General features: G+C 43.6%; 1 protein-coding gene across 3 annotated transcripts; it reads right to left on the reverse strand.

The window, feature by feature from the left end:
- Positions 1-8155: 8155 nt before the first annotated feature.
- LOC139565238 (putative nuclease HARBI1) lies at positions 8156-11887 on the reverse strand. 3 transcript variants are annotated; one of them, XR_011672873.1, is made up of 10 exons: positions 11134-11887; positions 10870-11046; positions 10718-10779; positions 10549-10635; positions 10426-10467; positions 10184-10357; positions 10069-10104; positions 9416-9970; positions 9023-9134; positions 8156-8928 (listed from the first exon to the last, which is right to left on the reverse strand). XR_011672873.1 is itself a non-coding variant. In XM_071385409.1 (4 exons), the coding sequence occupies exons 1-4, from the start codon at positions 9885-9887 to the stop codon at positions 8558-8560; spliced, it is 1071 nt and encodes a 356-aa protein (XP_071241510.1). In that variant the 5' UTR covers positions 9888-9966; the 3' UTR covers positions 8156-8557. The 3 variants fall into 3 exon arrangements, 1 of the variants encoding a protein (XP_071241510.1); XR_011672874.1 differs by having other exon boundaries at positions 10870-11887; XM_071385409.1 differs by lacking the exons at positions 10069-10104; positions 10184-10357; positions 10426-10467; ... (2 more) ...; positions 10870-11046; positions 11134-11887 and adding an exon at positions 9231-9346 and having other exon boundaries at positions 9416-9966.
- Positions 11888-12787: the final 900 nt, after the last annotated feature.

The raw sequence follows: 12787 nt of genomic DNA on the forward strand, positions 1-12787 counted from the left end.
TTACAATTGATGAAATGCCTCTGGTAGAGCTTTCGGCCTGTAAGAGGGTGTGTAAAGTATTTACAGTTTACCGTGTTGTTACATTGAGCACTTCTTCCACACTTGAATTGTCACACTTTTGAAAAGAATAAACCTGATCGTGCGTGCCCGTCTGTATGAGAAAAGAGGGGGATTATCCACCAGAGGCTGGAGAATTTGTCTGTAGAAAAGGCCAGTGTTTTAAGATTGCACTTTTAATATTGTTCAAGCAATGATTGATGTCTGTTACCAAAGCACAGGCGTGGCGTGCTGTCCTTTTGGGGCTTCTGAGCTAGAAGTGACGGTCTGGGCATGTCTCGAGTCCGGACGTGGGAACGCTGGATAATTGGACTAGAATATCCTCTAGGTAGCAAACCTATGTGTCATGTCTTTTGCCTGAGCATCAAACTCTTTGAGAGTAGAGCAGCTCTGGTGTAAAAACTGTCCAGTAGGGATGTTGGTTTTGAGATGTTGCGGATGATTACTGTTGAAGTGGAGGACAGTATTCCTCTCTGTTGGTTTCCGATAGATGTTAGTTTGCATTTTGTTAGCATCATCCCTGAATATTTTGAGATCCAGGCAGTATGGCAATGGAACATTTAGAATGAACGACTGGGTCGCATCCATAGATACAGAACAAAAAATACTTAATGGCTGGTTTGTGTCTGTGGCAACCGAACCAATAGAGCGAATGGTCAGCCGGCTTGGTTAGCAACCCTAGATTTGTTTTCGGGACTATTTCCTGTGGAAGGATGAAATTGTATGAATAAATTCATCAAAATAAAGTTTTTAATTAAAATACAGTATGTAAATCATTATTTTAACATGTTGGTAAACCGTTGTATAAAAGTGATAATGCCCTTGAAGCCAGTGTTTGGAGGATATATTGGCATGGTTTGCCTCAACTTCGTTTCGGGCCTAACAACACCTGTGTCAATATATCCTCTGCTCTGAGGACTTGGCTTGGGATGTTGTCTGGGCCGACAACCTTGCGAGGGTTAACACGCATGAATGTCTTACTCACGTCAGCCATGGAGATTGTGAGCACACAATCCTTGTGAGCGGTGGGGGCCACGTCGGTGGCTTTGTGTTGTTTTCCTCGAAACAGGGGAAGAAGGTGTTTAGCTTGTCCAGGAGTGAGGCGTCGGTTTCTGCAATGCGGCTGGCTTTCCCTTTATAATCCGTGATTGTCTGGAGTCAGCTGCCACATGCGTCTTGTGACTGAGCCGTTGAATTGCGACTCCACTTTGTCCCTGCACTGTCATTTTGCCTCTTTGATTGCCTTACGGACATAGCTGGAATTAAGAATATATAAATATTTGGATGAGCAATGTCAGAGTCTGTTTTAAACACGTCTATATTCCCAGTCACCTTGCAGTGGTTAAATGCGGTGGTTCGTGTTTTAAGTTTTGTGCAAATCTATCCATGGTTTTTGATTTGGATAAGTTCTAATCATCACAGTAGGAACAAAATCCTCTATGCACTTCCTGATGAATCCATCTCACCGAGTCAGTGTATACGTATATACTATTCTCAGAGACAACCGGGAAAATGTCCTAGTCCACATGATAAAAACAGTCTTGCAGCATAGAATCCGATTGGTCAGACCAATATTGAACATTCCTTACCACGAATGCTTCCTGCTTAAGTTTCTGTCCATAGGCGTTGAGGAGCAGGATGGAGGCGTGGTCTGATTTCCCGAAGGCAGGGCGGTGGAGGGCCTTGTAGCTATCCCGGAAAGGAAAGTAACAATGGTCAAGCATGTTCTCTACGCGTGCAGCACAGGAGACGTGTTGATAGAATTTCGGGAGCGTTTTCATCAGATTTCCTACATTAAAGTTCCCAGCTACAATGAATGGGTATGTGTCAGGATATGCAGTTTCCAGTGGAGTTCCGTGAGAGCCGTCGCAGTGTAGGCTTTTGGGGCAGTGACAATACCCAAAGAAAATTCTCTCTGGAGGTAATACGGTCGCCATTTGAAGGTGAGGTATTCCAGATTGGGAGAAGAAAAGGACTTGAGTTCCTGTTTGTTACCACAATCATACCATGAGTTGTTAATCATGAGACATACCTCTCCACCTCTTTTTTTCCCAGAGAGTTCTTTCTTCATGTCTGCGTTCTTTCCACTGGCTTTATGGACGGGGACAATATATCCGGAGAGAACCATGATCCCGTAAAACAGAGTATGTTACAGTCCCCTGTGTCTCTGAAAGGAGATCCTTGCCCTGAGCTCGTCTACTTTGTTGTCCAGGAACTGAATGTTAGCGAGTAATATACTCGGAAGCGGTGGATGGTTTGTTTGCCGCCCAAGCCTGAATAGGACCCCACTTCTTGGGCGTCAACGTTTTGGTGTAGCTCCCGGGAAAAAAATACTGCAAAGTTAGCTAGGAGCTAGAAACAAGACGACCATGTCTGTCGGTGTCATCTTGTTGGCTGAGAGGGCTGGTGAATTTGAAATGTTTTCAATTCCCTGAAACATATTTTTTCTGCAATCTAGAGTGATAATCATTATGCCTAATTCTATGTCTATTTTAAAATATGTCTATTTTTCTAAATAGGGTATCTAAGCATACCTCTTAACCTGTTCAATTGTAATTTTAATGAATGATGCACGTTCATTCTTTAAGAACTTTTACGACGCCTCTGTTGATTACAGTTTATTGGAATGGGGAGGTGTTTATAGGTATCATTAGAGCTTATTGGAAAATTATAATAATCAATAGTTTCAATCCCCTAATACTTGGATTTGGGTGATCTGCAGTATTTGAATACGCTAAAACTAGCCTCCAACACAAATAACTATCTTCTACACTGTTGCACATTGATTAATGGGGCCTGAAAGATATGGGCAAACAGCTGTTCCTGATGATGGATAGTCATAGATCAGGCCTCACATCACAAATAGGGGCAAGACATCAGAGAAGCTGACAGCTCCAGTACTATTTGTCATCCCTCCCGCAACAGCAATCAATTAGATGTCCAGACAGGACCTGGGAAAATGCTGCATCTTTCACTTTGTGGAACAAATACGAATATTTTGTCAATGGAGAAATGTGGCATTCAGGTGGTAAGTACAATAATGGGACCAGTGATGGTGCCAGATTCACACACTGATTTTTATGTCTGACATATAATAAGGGCCATTACTTGCAGACAATAGGCTATGAACCTGTTGATATCATGGAATCTGTATGTGTTGAGTCAGCATCCAATGATGTATGATGCTGTCCTGATATAGACACCGTACAACACATATTTGCTTCCTGGTCAAAGCAGAGGGACTGGAATGGGAATGAGTGTCACGGCCTTCAAAAGGTGAGACCAAGGCGCAGCGTGGTATGCGTACATTCTTCTTTATTATAAGAATGAACACTGAACAAAACTACACATAGACAAGAACCCACGAACACAAAAGGGAAAATGGCTACCTAAATATGATCCCCAATCAGAGACAACGATAAACAGCTGCCTCTGATTGGGAACCATATCAGGCCACCATAAACCTACATACCCTAGACTTACAAAAACCCTAGACAATACAAAACTAGCATACCCACCCTAGTCACACCCTGACCTAACCAAAATAATAAAGAAAACATAGATAACTAAGGTCAGGGCGTGACAGTACCCCCCCCCCCCCCTCCAAAGGTGCGGACTCCCGACCGCAAACCTGAACTTATAGGGGACGGTCCGGGTGGGCATCTACCCTCGGTGGCGGCTCTGGTTCTGGACGCGGCCCCCCCTCTTTACACTGATCCCTCCGCCTTTGTAGATCCGGACTGTGGATCATCGCCGGAGGCCCCGGACTGGGGACCGTCGCCGGAGACCCCGGGCCGGGGACCGGCGTTGGAGGTTCCGGACCGTGGCCCGTCGTTGGAGGTTCCGGACTGTGAAACGTCGCCGGAAGCTCTGGACTGGGTACTGTCGCCGGAAGCTCTGGACTGGGTACTGTCGCCGGAAGCTCTGGACTGGGTACTGTCGCCGGAAGCTCTGGACTGGGTACTGTCGCCGGAAGCTCTGGACTGGGTACTGTCACCGGAAGCTCTGGACTGGGTACTGTCGCCGGAAGCTCTGGACTGGGTACTGTCGCCGGAAGCTCTGGACTGGGTACTGTCGCCGGAAGCTCTGGACTGGGTACTGTCGCTGGAAGCTCTGGACTGGGAACTGTCGCCGGAAGCTCTGGACTGTGAAAGCGCACTGGAAGCCTGATGCGTGGTGCCGGAACTGGTGGTACCGGGCTGGGGACACGCACCTCAGGGCGAGTGCGGAGAGGAGGCACAGGCCGTACTGGACTGTGGAAGCGCACTGGAGGCCTGATGCGTGGTGCCGGAACTGGTGGTACCGGGCTGGGGACACGCACCTCAGGGCGAGTGCAGAGAGGAGGCACAGGACGTACTGGACTGTGGAGGCACACTGGAGATCTAGCGCATATAGCTGGCACAATGCGTCCTGGCTGGATGCTCACTTGAGACCGGCAAGTGCGAAGAGCTGGAATAGAGCGCACCGGGCTATGAATGCGAACTGGAGACACTGTGCGCATCACTGCGTAACACGGTGAGCACGCCCGCTCTGCAGCGCTCTCCATGCTATCACCTCTCTCCGGAACCGTGCTTCGAACTCCTTATCCGACTCCCTGACTGGCTCTATGTGCCCCCCCCAAAAAACGTATTGGGGTTTCTGTGGCCTACCTCGTTGGTATTTCTCCTTGTAATATCACCGTTCCGCTTTAGCTGCCTCTCTTTCTTCCCTCGGAAGGCGATACTCCCCAGCCTGCGTCCAGGGTCCTGCTCTGTCCAAAATCTCCTCCCAGGTCCATTCCTCCTTAACACGCTGCTTGGTCCTTTTATGGTGGGTTCTTCTGTCACGGCCGTCAAAAGGTGGAGACCAAGGCGCAGAGTGGTATGCGTACATTCTTCTTTATTATAAGAAAAAATAACAAAATAACAAAACGAACCGTGAAGCTATACAAAATGAGTGCTGAACAGGCAACTACACATAGACAAGAACCCACGAACACAAAAGGGAAAATGGCTACCTAAATATGATCCCCAATCAGAGACAACGATAAACAGCTGCCTCTGATTGGGACCATATCAGGCCACCATAAACCTACACATCACCTAGATCTACATACCCTAGACTTACAAAAACCCTAGACAATACAAAACTAGCACACCCACCCTAGTCACACCCTGACCTAACCAAAATAATAAAGAAAACATAGATAACTTAGGTCAGGGCGTGACAATGAGAACTTATTTTTAAATAGACTACACTCTTAGAAAAAAGGGTTCCTAAAGGGATCTTCAGCTGTCCCAACAGAATAACCCTTTTTGGTTCCAGGTAGAAGTCTTTTGGGTTCCATATAGAACTCTCTGGGGAAAGGGTTCTACATGGAACCCACTAGGGTTATACCTGGAACCAAAAGGGTTCTTCAAAGGGTTATCCTATGTGGACAGCTGAAGAACTCTTTTATATTCTAGATAGCACCTTTTTTTCGAAGAGTGTACTTGAAGGTGACTGGGAGAAAAATGGGGTTTCATTTGCAAGTGTCATACAAAGTGTTTATGTTCCATTAACTGTCCAACTGTTGAACTCATAGTGAAAGGGATTTCGGGCTACATAGTTGATATGCTTGCCTTAGTATGCACATGGAGTGCTCCAGAGAGAATTGAGACTGCCAAATGGCTTGAATAGGGCCCAGTAGGTGGGGATTACTAATGATTTGCAAATGAAAATACTATTTAAGGTTGGTTTTCATGTCATCCTTCTGTGGATTCATTCTTGTATCCCTTTGCTTTTTGCTTTCTCTCATGTTGTTTTTGATTACCCTTTTGTCCCCTGCCTCATAGATTAAAGGTTTACTCAAAATCATAGTTTGCTTTTCATATTCATCTAATTCATAGCTAGCTCTACACAAGAGCACACCTTTTGATTTCAACTGTGAAATTGAGTGAATGCTACTGTCATTTTTTGAATGTCACCCACTGCTAGCTATATCTTTGTTACTCATTCAATGAGTCAATAAAAATATATTATAACTCAAACTGTGTTGGTTGCTCTGGCTCCTGTATCTCTACAGCTAACAGCTAGAAGTGCCTAGGTAGACTACAGCAACAATGCTAAAAGCAAAGTTAAGCTAATGTATGTATAAATCCCCAGTGGATTAGTGGATGACTCAATGCACTTAATTGCAAGCCAACACACATATATAAGCTACTTTCAATTATTTCAACCCCATACAGTATGAAGGCCATACCCCTCATTTGAATATTATTTACGTTCAACCGTTGAGGTCCAATTATCAGATTGGAAGTATATAATTTTCACATAGCCCCTATAATTAGACTGTTGTGGAATATTCTTTCAATTATGCTTCTTTACCTGGCTGATGGAATAGTAATGATTTTTGTTCTTCGATAAGGGCTTTTTGTCGCTGTCACGTTCCTGACCTTATTTCCTTTGTTTAGTCTTTGTTTAGTTGGTCAGGACGTGAGCTGGGTGGGTGTAGTCTATGTTATGTGTTTCTTTGTTTAGGTTGTCAATTGGCCTGATATGGTTCTCAATCAGAGGCAGGTGTTTTACGTTGTCTCTGATTGGGAACCATATTAAGGTAGCCTGTTTTCACTTTTTGTTTGTGGGTGATTGTTCCTGTTCGTGCGTTCATGTGTTTTATGTTCTCTAGTTCAGGACTGTAGCTTCGTTGGTTTTCGTTTGTTTATTGTTTTGTTCGTATTGAAGAAGTATTCTAATAAATATGGATACATACCACGCTGCGCTTTGGTCCTCCTCTCTTTCTACCGACGAAAGCCCTTACAGTCGCCAACTTTCCTGCATAATGCTCCTACTGTAACAAGACGTTCACAATGGATAATCCTTTGCTAAATGTAATCTTTTAATTTTCCACAAAGAGCCTAAACATAGCTTTTCGTCATGGAAGGATATTTCAGTTTTAAATGTGTAGGAACCACCTGTTTGATACAAGTCCACCATTTTATGCCAGAACGCTCACCATACATAGGGAATCTCATTAGAGAAGTGAGGAATGAGAAATTGTGCCAATCCATTCTCCCTCAATAAATGCCATGGGATCTTAAAAGTGACTAGACAGCACCCTTTGCAGGACATTGTTGTGGAACATTGATTTTCCAAGTACCGAACAGGCCCCATCGTACTTAGCTTTCAAAGAAAAGTATATGCACGGCTGTACAGTACAGCTGCTGGCCATGTTGTGAGTGCAGCTCCTCAAAACAGTGGATCTGTGATATTCCCCAGATAGTGGCAGGCTTGTTCAAGGCAATTACTGTGGAAGAAAAGCTGTCTGTACACACCTCATCTGCCCACCAACAGTGAACGAAGCCTTAACTCATCAAGCTCTTTCTCTCTACCCCAAATCATAAATGTAGCCCTGGGGCCTGTTGCACAAAACTAGGATAAGGGATTAAGCCAGGATATCTTGGTGATCCTGGCTCAATTGATCCGTAATCCGGTTGCACTAAAGATGGATAGGGGGCAGGAGGATATGTTATGGTATAAATTACCATGGAGATTTATTCTGTGGAGCTAGCCTGCTCCAGACCAGGCTAAATTCCAGGATCTATTTAATCTCATCCCTAATGTCAGTCAGCAGTCACCACAAATGGAAACCAATAGTTATTTCACTGCTCACTATACATTGTTATCACATATAACTAGACCCACTGTTATTATTTAAGCGTTTGTGATCATTAATTTCAATGATTTTGGATAAAAAATGATTTTTAGATGATGTTGCTATCATTAGATAATTTACAGTTTCCCATAGACTATAAGGCTATATATAAAATGATAGAATATTAGGGCCACAGAGGGGAAAAAAACACAAGTCATAATATTGTAACCAGTTGTTTTAAAGGAGGACAGTTGTTAAAATGACAGATGTGGGGCATTTCGTGAAATTGTACTTCAGTATGGTTTCATAAACAAAGACATGCTGATGTGCCAGAATATTAAGTATCACATTGTCATAAGTATCAAAACTGTAAAAACAATATGTAGCTTTTCTGCAGAAAGAACCAGCCTCATAAATTTATGACTTTATCCTTTTTCTTCAGTGTGGCCCTAGTACTCTGTCATATAAACAAATACACATTCCATATGAATATAAAAACACAATGTGTAACATTATGTTCCTTTATTGAATAAGGACAAAACAAAGCAGGTAAACCATCAGCTCCTTTCGAAACTGAAGTCACAGTGACTCTACAAGATGGAAAGCACAGAATCCAAGCATATTATACAAAATGATACATACACATTCAAAGGTCTGTATATAACACACCCTGCATGTCTGCACACTAAAATAAATGCAGGACAAATCCATACACATCAACTGAACAGACAAATGAATGGATGCAGTAGCCTCCCTGCAGCCTTGTATTACACACAGTATACCGCACAAACATCATAAGAGGCCAAATTCGTCAAAAAACGAACCCAAAAAAACCCAAATTCCTCTGCCACCGCAGGACATATTTAACCAAAATTGAAAGCACACATACTAACTAAAATAATTCAACACATATTGGTCCCTCAGCAGCCGACCACTGTCGTCATCAGGGAAGATTGCCGGATTGTCCCAGTCCATGGCTGGTGGCACTCTGGGGGCCCTCTCCTTCCTCAGGCAGGCCACATTGTGGAGGACAGCACAAGCCACAGTAATATCACATGCCCTAACAGGGCTGACCCTTAATTTGTGAAGGCAGTGAAAGCGTGCCTTCAGGAGGCCAAAGGTCATTTCAACTCTGGCCCTGGTCCTGGCATGGGCATGGTTGTAGGCCTGCTGTGCTTCCTGGGGGTCTGTGAAAGGTGTCAGGAGAAAAGGCTGGCAGCCATACCCCCTGTCTCCCAGCAACACACCAGAGAATTCACCTGTCAACACAAAATCTCATCATTACTACCTCATAAACACAGTGATATTCTTGACACAGCCATGATGGTTATAAATAGGGGTTGTGTGGCTTACCTTGTGATAGGCACTGATAGATTTCAGAGGCCCGAAAGATTCTGGAGTCATGGACTGAGCCAGGCCATTTTGCCACAACATTGCTGATCACACAGTCAGCATTGCAGACCATCTGAAATCATAAGATGAGGAATATTACACCAATCAATGCACATCACTGGCAATGCAGAGTGTTCGTCAATGGACAATATCAAAAAGTTATGTTCACCTGAACATTAATGCTGTGAAAGGATTTCCTATTCACAAAATCGGCCTCATGGGCACCTGAGGGGGCTTTTATCCTTATGTGTGTGCAGTCCACTGCACCAATGACATTGGGGAAACCTGTCACACAAAGTAATGAGTATCCTACTATGTGTTAACAGTTGTCCTGTAATTTGTAGATCCTCTTACCTGCAATCCTATAGAACTCCTCTTTGATGTCACAGAGTCTTCTGTGGCCAGGGAAGGAGATGAAGACATCTGCTAATGCTTTGATAGCCAGACACACACTCCTTATTGTGCGGCAAATTGTGGCCTTGTTCAGCTGTTCTGCATCCCCCACTGAGTACAGGAAGGCTCCACTAGCAAAAAAGCGCAAGGCCACACAAACCATTTGCTCCACACTCAGTGCATGGCTCCGTGCAGTGCGGTGCTTAATCCTGGGACCCAGTAGTCTGCATAGATACCTGATGCCATCTGCAGAAAACCTGTATCTTTCATATAGATGGTCATCAGGGAAGGCCAGTGGGTCCAACCGGTCCCTGAAGACCCTTTCTCGCCTGAAGGCTCTCCTCAGCACAAGTGCTTCTTCATCCACCACATCTCGCACGAATGGGCATGCCATTGTCAGAGCAGAAAGGAACACACAATTTTGGGCCTTCATATAGGCTAGTGGCCACACCTGGTGCTGGGGGGGTGGGCAAAAGAGGGCGATGCCTTATAACGATGACTTGGTTGTACTGATTGCTGGGAAAATAAAAAAAAACTTAGAAAGATGCCACCGTCCTGTGTGCTCACAATAAGAGCTCATATGTCATGGCTCACTTGACTTTACGAGAATATACCTAATTTTTATTTTGAGCTGTGTCATCTTCTTGGAGCTGGGGGAGGAAAGAAAAATAATGAATAATACATTTGTGTTACAGTTAGCATACAGTGTACATTGAAGGCATATCTCACCTCCCTCTCAAGTTTTTTTATTTCAAGGTCCAGTTTCCTAATTGTCCTCTTTTTTATTTCGGACTCCAGTGCAAGATTTTCCATCTTTTTCTTCTTGTACTGAATGTCTATGTCTGCCAGTTCTATTTGGCGCCGGAGGTGGTTGCCATACAACTTTCTGATAGCTTGTGAGCTCTGTGAACACAATACAATTAGCGCAGCTGGAATTTGGCAGGATGTGGTGTCCTTTTATTAATACGCACTATGTTGCCAGGCTGGTTTTCCCACTGTATAGCATCTGGGTCCTGTAAAAGAAATTAGATTTTTTGATGAGGACTCCTCACCATTGTAGAGTAAATAGTACTTTCACAGTCTTAACATGATACCTCATGCCTTCTGGAATCCAGAGAGATGGTCTCCTCCTCATCATCGTCTCCATCATGTGCTGTTGCTGCTGCACTGGGGCCTTCACCCTATCACATTTAATCGGATTCATATTGAAGCTAGTAGACAAGACATGCCAGGCCTACAGTATGCCTTTGATGGAGTACTCACTGGATCAGCATCGTCTGGTGCTTGTGCTGGTGGCTCTAACAGGAACACAGTGCTGCCAGACACTGCAAGGCAATAGGTAAACCAAAGTCAGACAGTCCAAATTGATTCAATATGAATGTGGTTGTATCCCATGTAGAGATGGAAGGACATACCTTGAATGAAGCGGGTGGCATCTTGGGAGGAACCTATGCTCGTCTCTTTCCCCCCAGGGATCCCCTCTAAGACGGGCCTGCCTTTATTTAGCTCCAAGGCCATGTCCTCTGCTGGGGTAAGGTCAGCCTTTGGTGACCCACCACCCGTGCCTTGTCTGTGGGTATTCTTTTTCACTGCTAAAACAGTACAGACAATGTGTGAGCAGGCACCTTCTGGGTACAATATATGCTTGTGCTTTGTTAAATATTAGTCAGGGACCATACCATTCTGCAGAATGTTCTTGTATTTGATTTTGACCTGCTGCCATGTCCGTTTTGGCCCGTTCATGTTTAATCTACACACACACACACACACACACACACACACACACATTTAATGGAGTCACACTGCAAAAAATTACTTGGTATTTTTGTCTTGTTTTCAGTAAAAATATCAAAAAATGTATCATAGCTTTATACAGTGTGATGGAGTTACTTTACACAATTTCACTCATATCTGCAGTGCATTTCAATTAAAAATTTAACCGTTTCATAATTACAGTACAACTGCATTTTTGGAGATGTGAATTAAATATTTGAATTGTAATTGTGATGTTTCAGCGGAGCGGTGAGTGTGTAATTGTGCACTACTTACGCATTCAGGCGGTCTGCAATACTTTGCCACGCTTTTTCTCTTTGCTTTATCACTGTGGCGGTGTTGCCTTTCTTCTTAATTATATCTTTTACCTCCTCGTATGCCTCCATGAGGATTTGTGCTTCCGACGGGGAAAAGTACGCGGCTCTAGTTGCCATGGTAAATCAGTTAATCTGTGATCTGTGGCGGGGTCTATTTGAGTGAGCCGTGAGCGCGCACCTATCCAGGATTGGTTTCACCTGGCTTAATGAATCCGTGTCTGCTCATCCTGGCTTGGTCTTTGTGCAACCAATTAAGCCTGGACGCACATGTTTTGGCTTCATTGAGCTCAGCTGAGTCATTTATCCCGGATGTCTTAATTCTACTTTTGTGCAACAGGCCCCTGGTCTTAAAGTATGACTCGCAGTTGTTGACAGTTGTTGATGTAGTTCCTGTCTCTGTTTTTCACTGACAAATCTAACATTTTTTGTTTGTTTCTTGACTGCAACATGTCTGGATTCTGACATAAAAGTGCAGGAAAACAAAACACAACAAAACAACGCAATTATTTGTTGTTGTTTTGTTGTGTTTTGATTTTCCTGCACTTTTATGTCGATGATGTTGTTACATGTATGAAGGAGGGCTGTTCGTGAGGCAGATAGTCTAATGCCTCCTGACAATTGTACAAAAACATCATGCATCTGCAATACCATAACTTCAATATGTGGGCTAGACTAATCTTATGGCAAAAATAATAATGTGAAATATTCCCTTTTGGCTAAGAGCAACATTACATCTCAAACGGTAGTCGAATGACACAACAAACATATATTTATTGAGTTATATCAACAGTAATGTACCTGTTATATTACATTAGTTAGTATGTGTACAGTTGGATGTTAAATGAGTCAGGATAATGAGTATGTTTTCAGCTATTGCATTTGTACAGTACATGCATGGTATGACAAATATTCAGACAAAACCAGTGCAAATAGCTGGTGTTAGGGCGGTATGAAAGATAATCTAAATACAAAATATGACATACACCACAATGGAAAGGATACGCATAGCAACACTAGTATCTGTATAGTCCATGATATTGTTACATGTGTCAAGGAGGGCTGTTAGTGAAGCATTGAGTCTAATGTCTCCTGACAATGTATCCAACTACTCTTCATTTGCTTTAGTGTTGAGCATATGTCAGCTGTCCAATTGGCCTGTGGCTAAGAATCCTTGCAAGGGCCTCTTTTCATTTGTTCCAATATATATTGATGTTAAAAACGTCTTAAGAAATCCACAATGTAC

Source organism: Salvelinus alpinus, chromosome 36 (assembly GCF_045679555.1).
Source record: "Salvelinus alpinus chromosome 36, SLU_Salpinus.1, whole genome shotgun sequence".
NCBI lineage: Eukaryota > Metazoa > Chordata > Actinopteri > Salmoniformes > Salmonidae > Salvelinus > Salvelinus alpinus.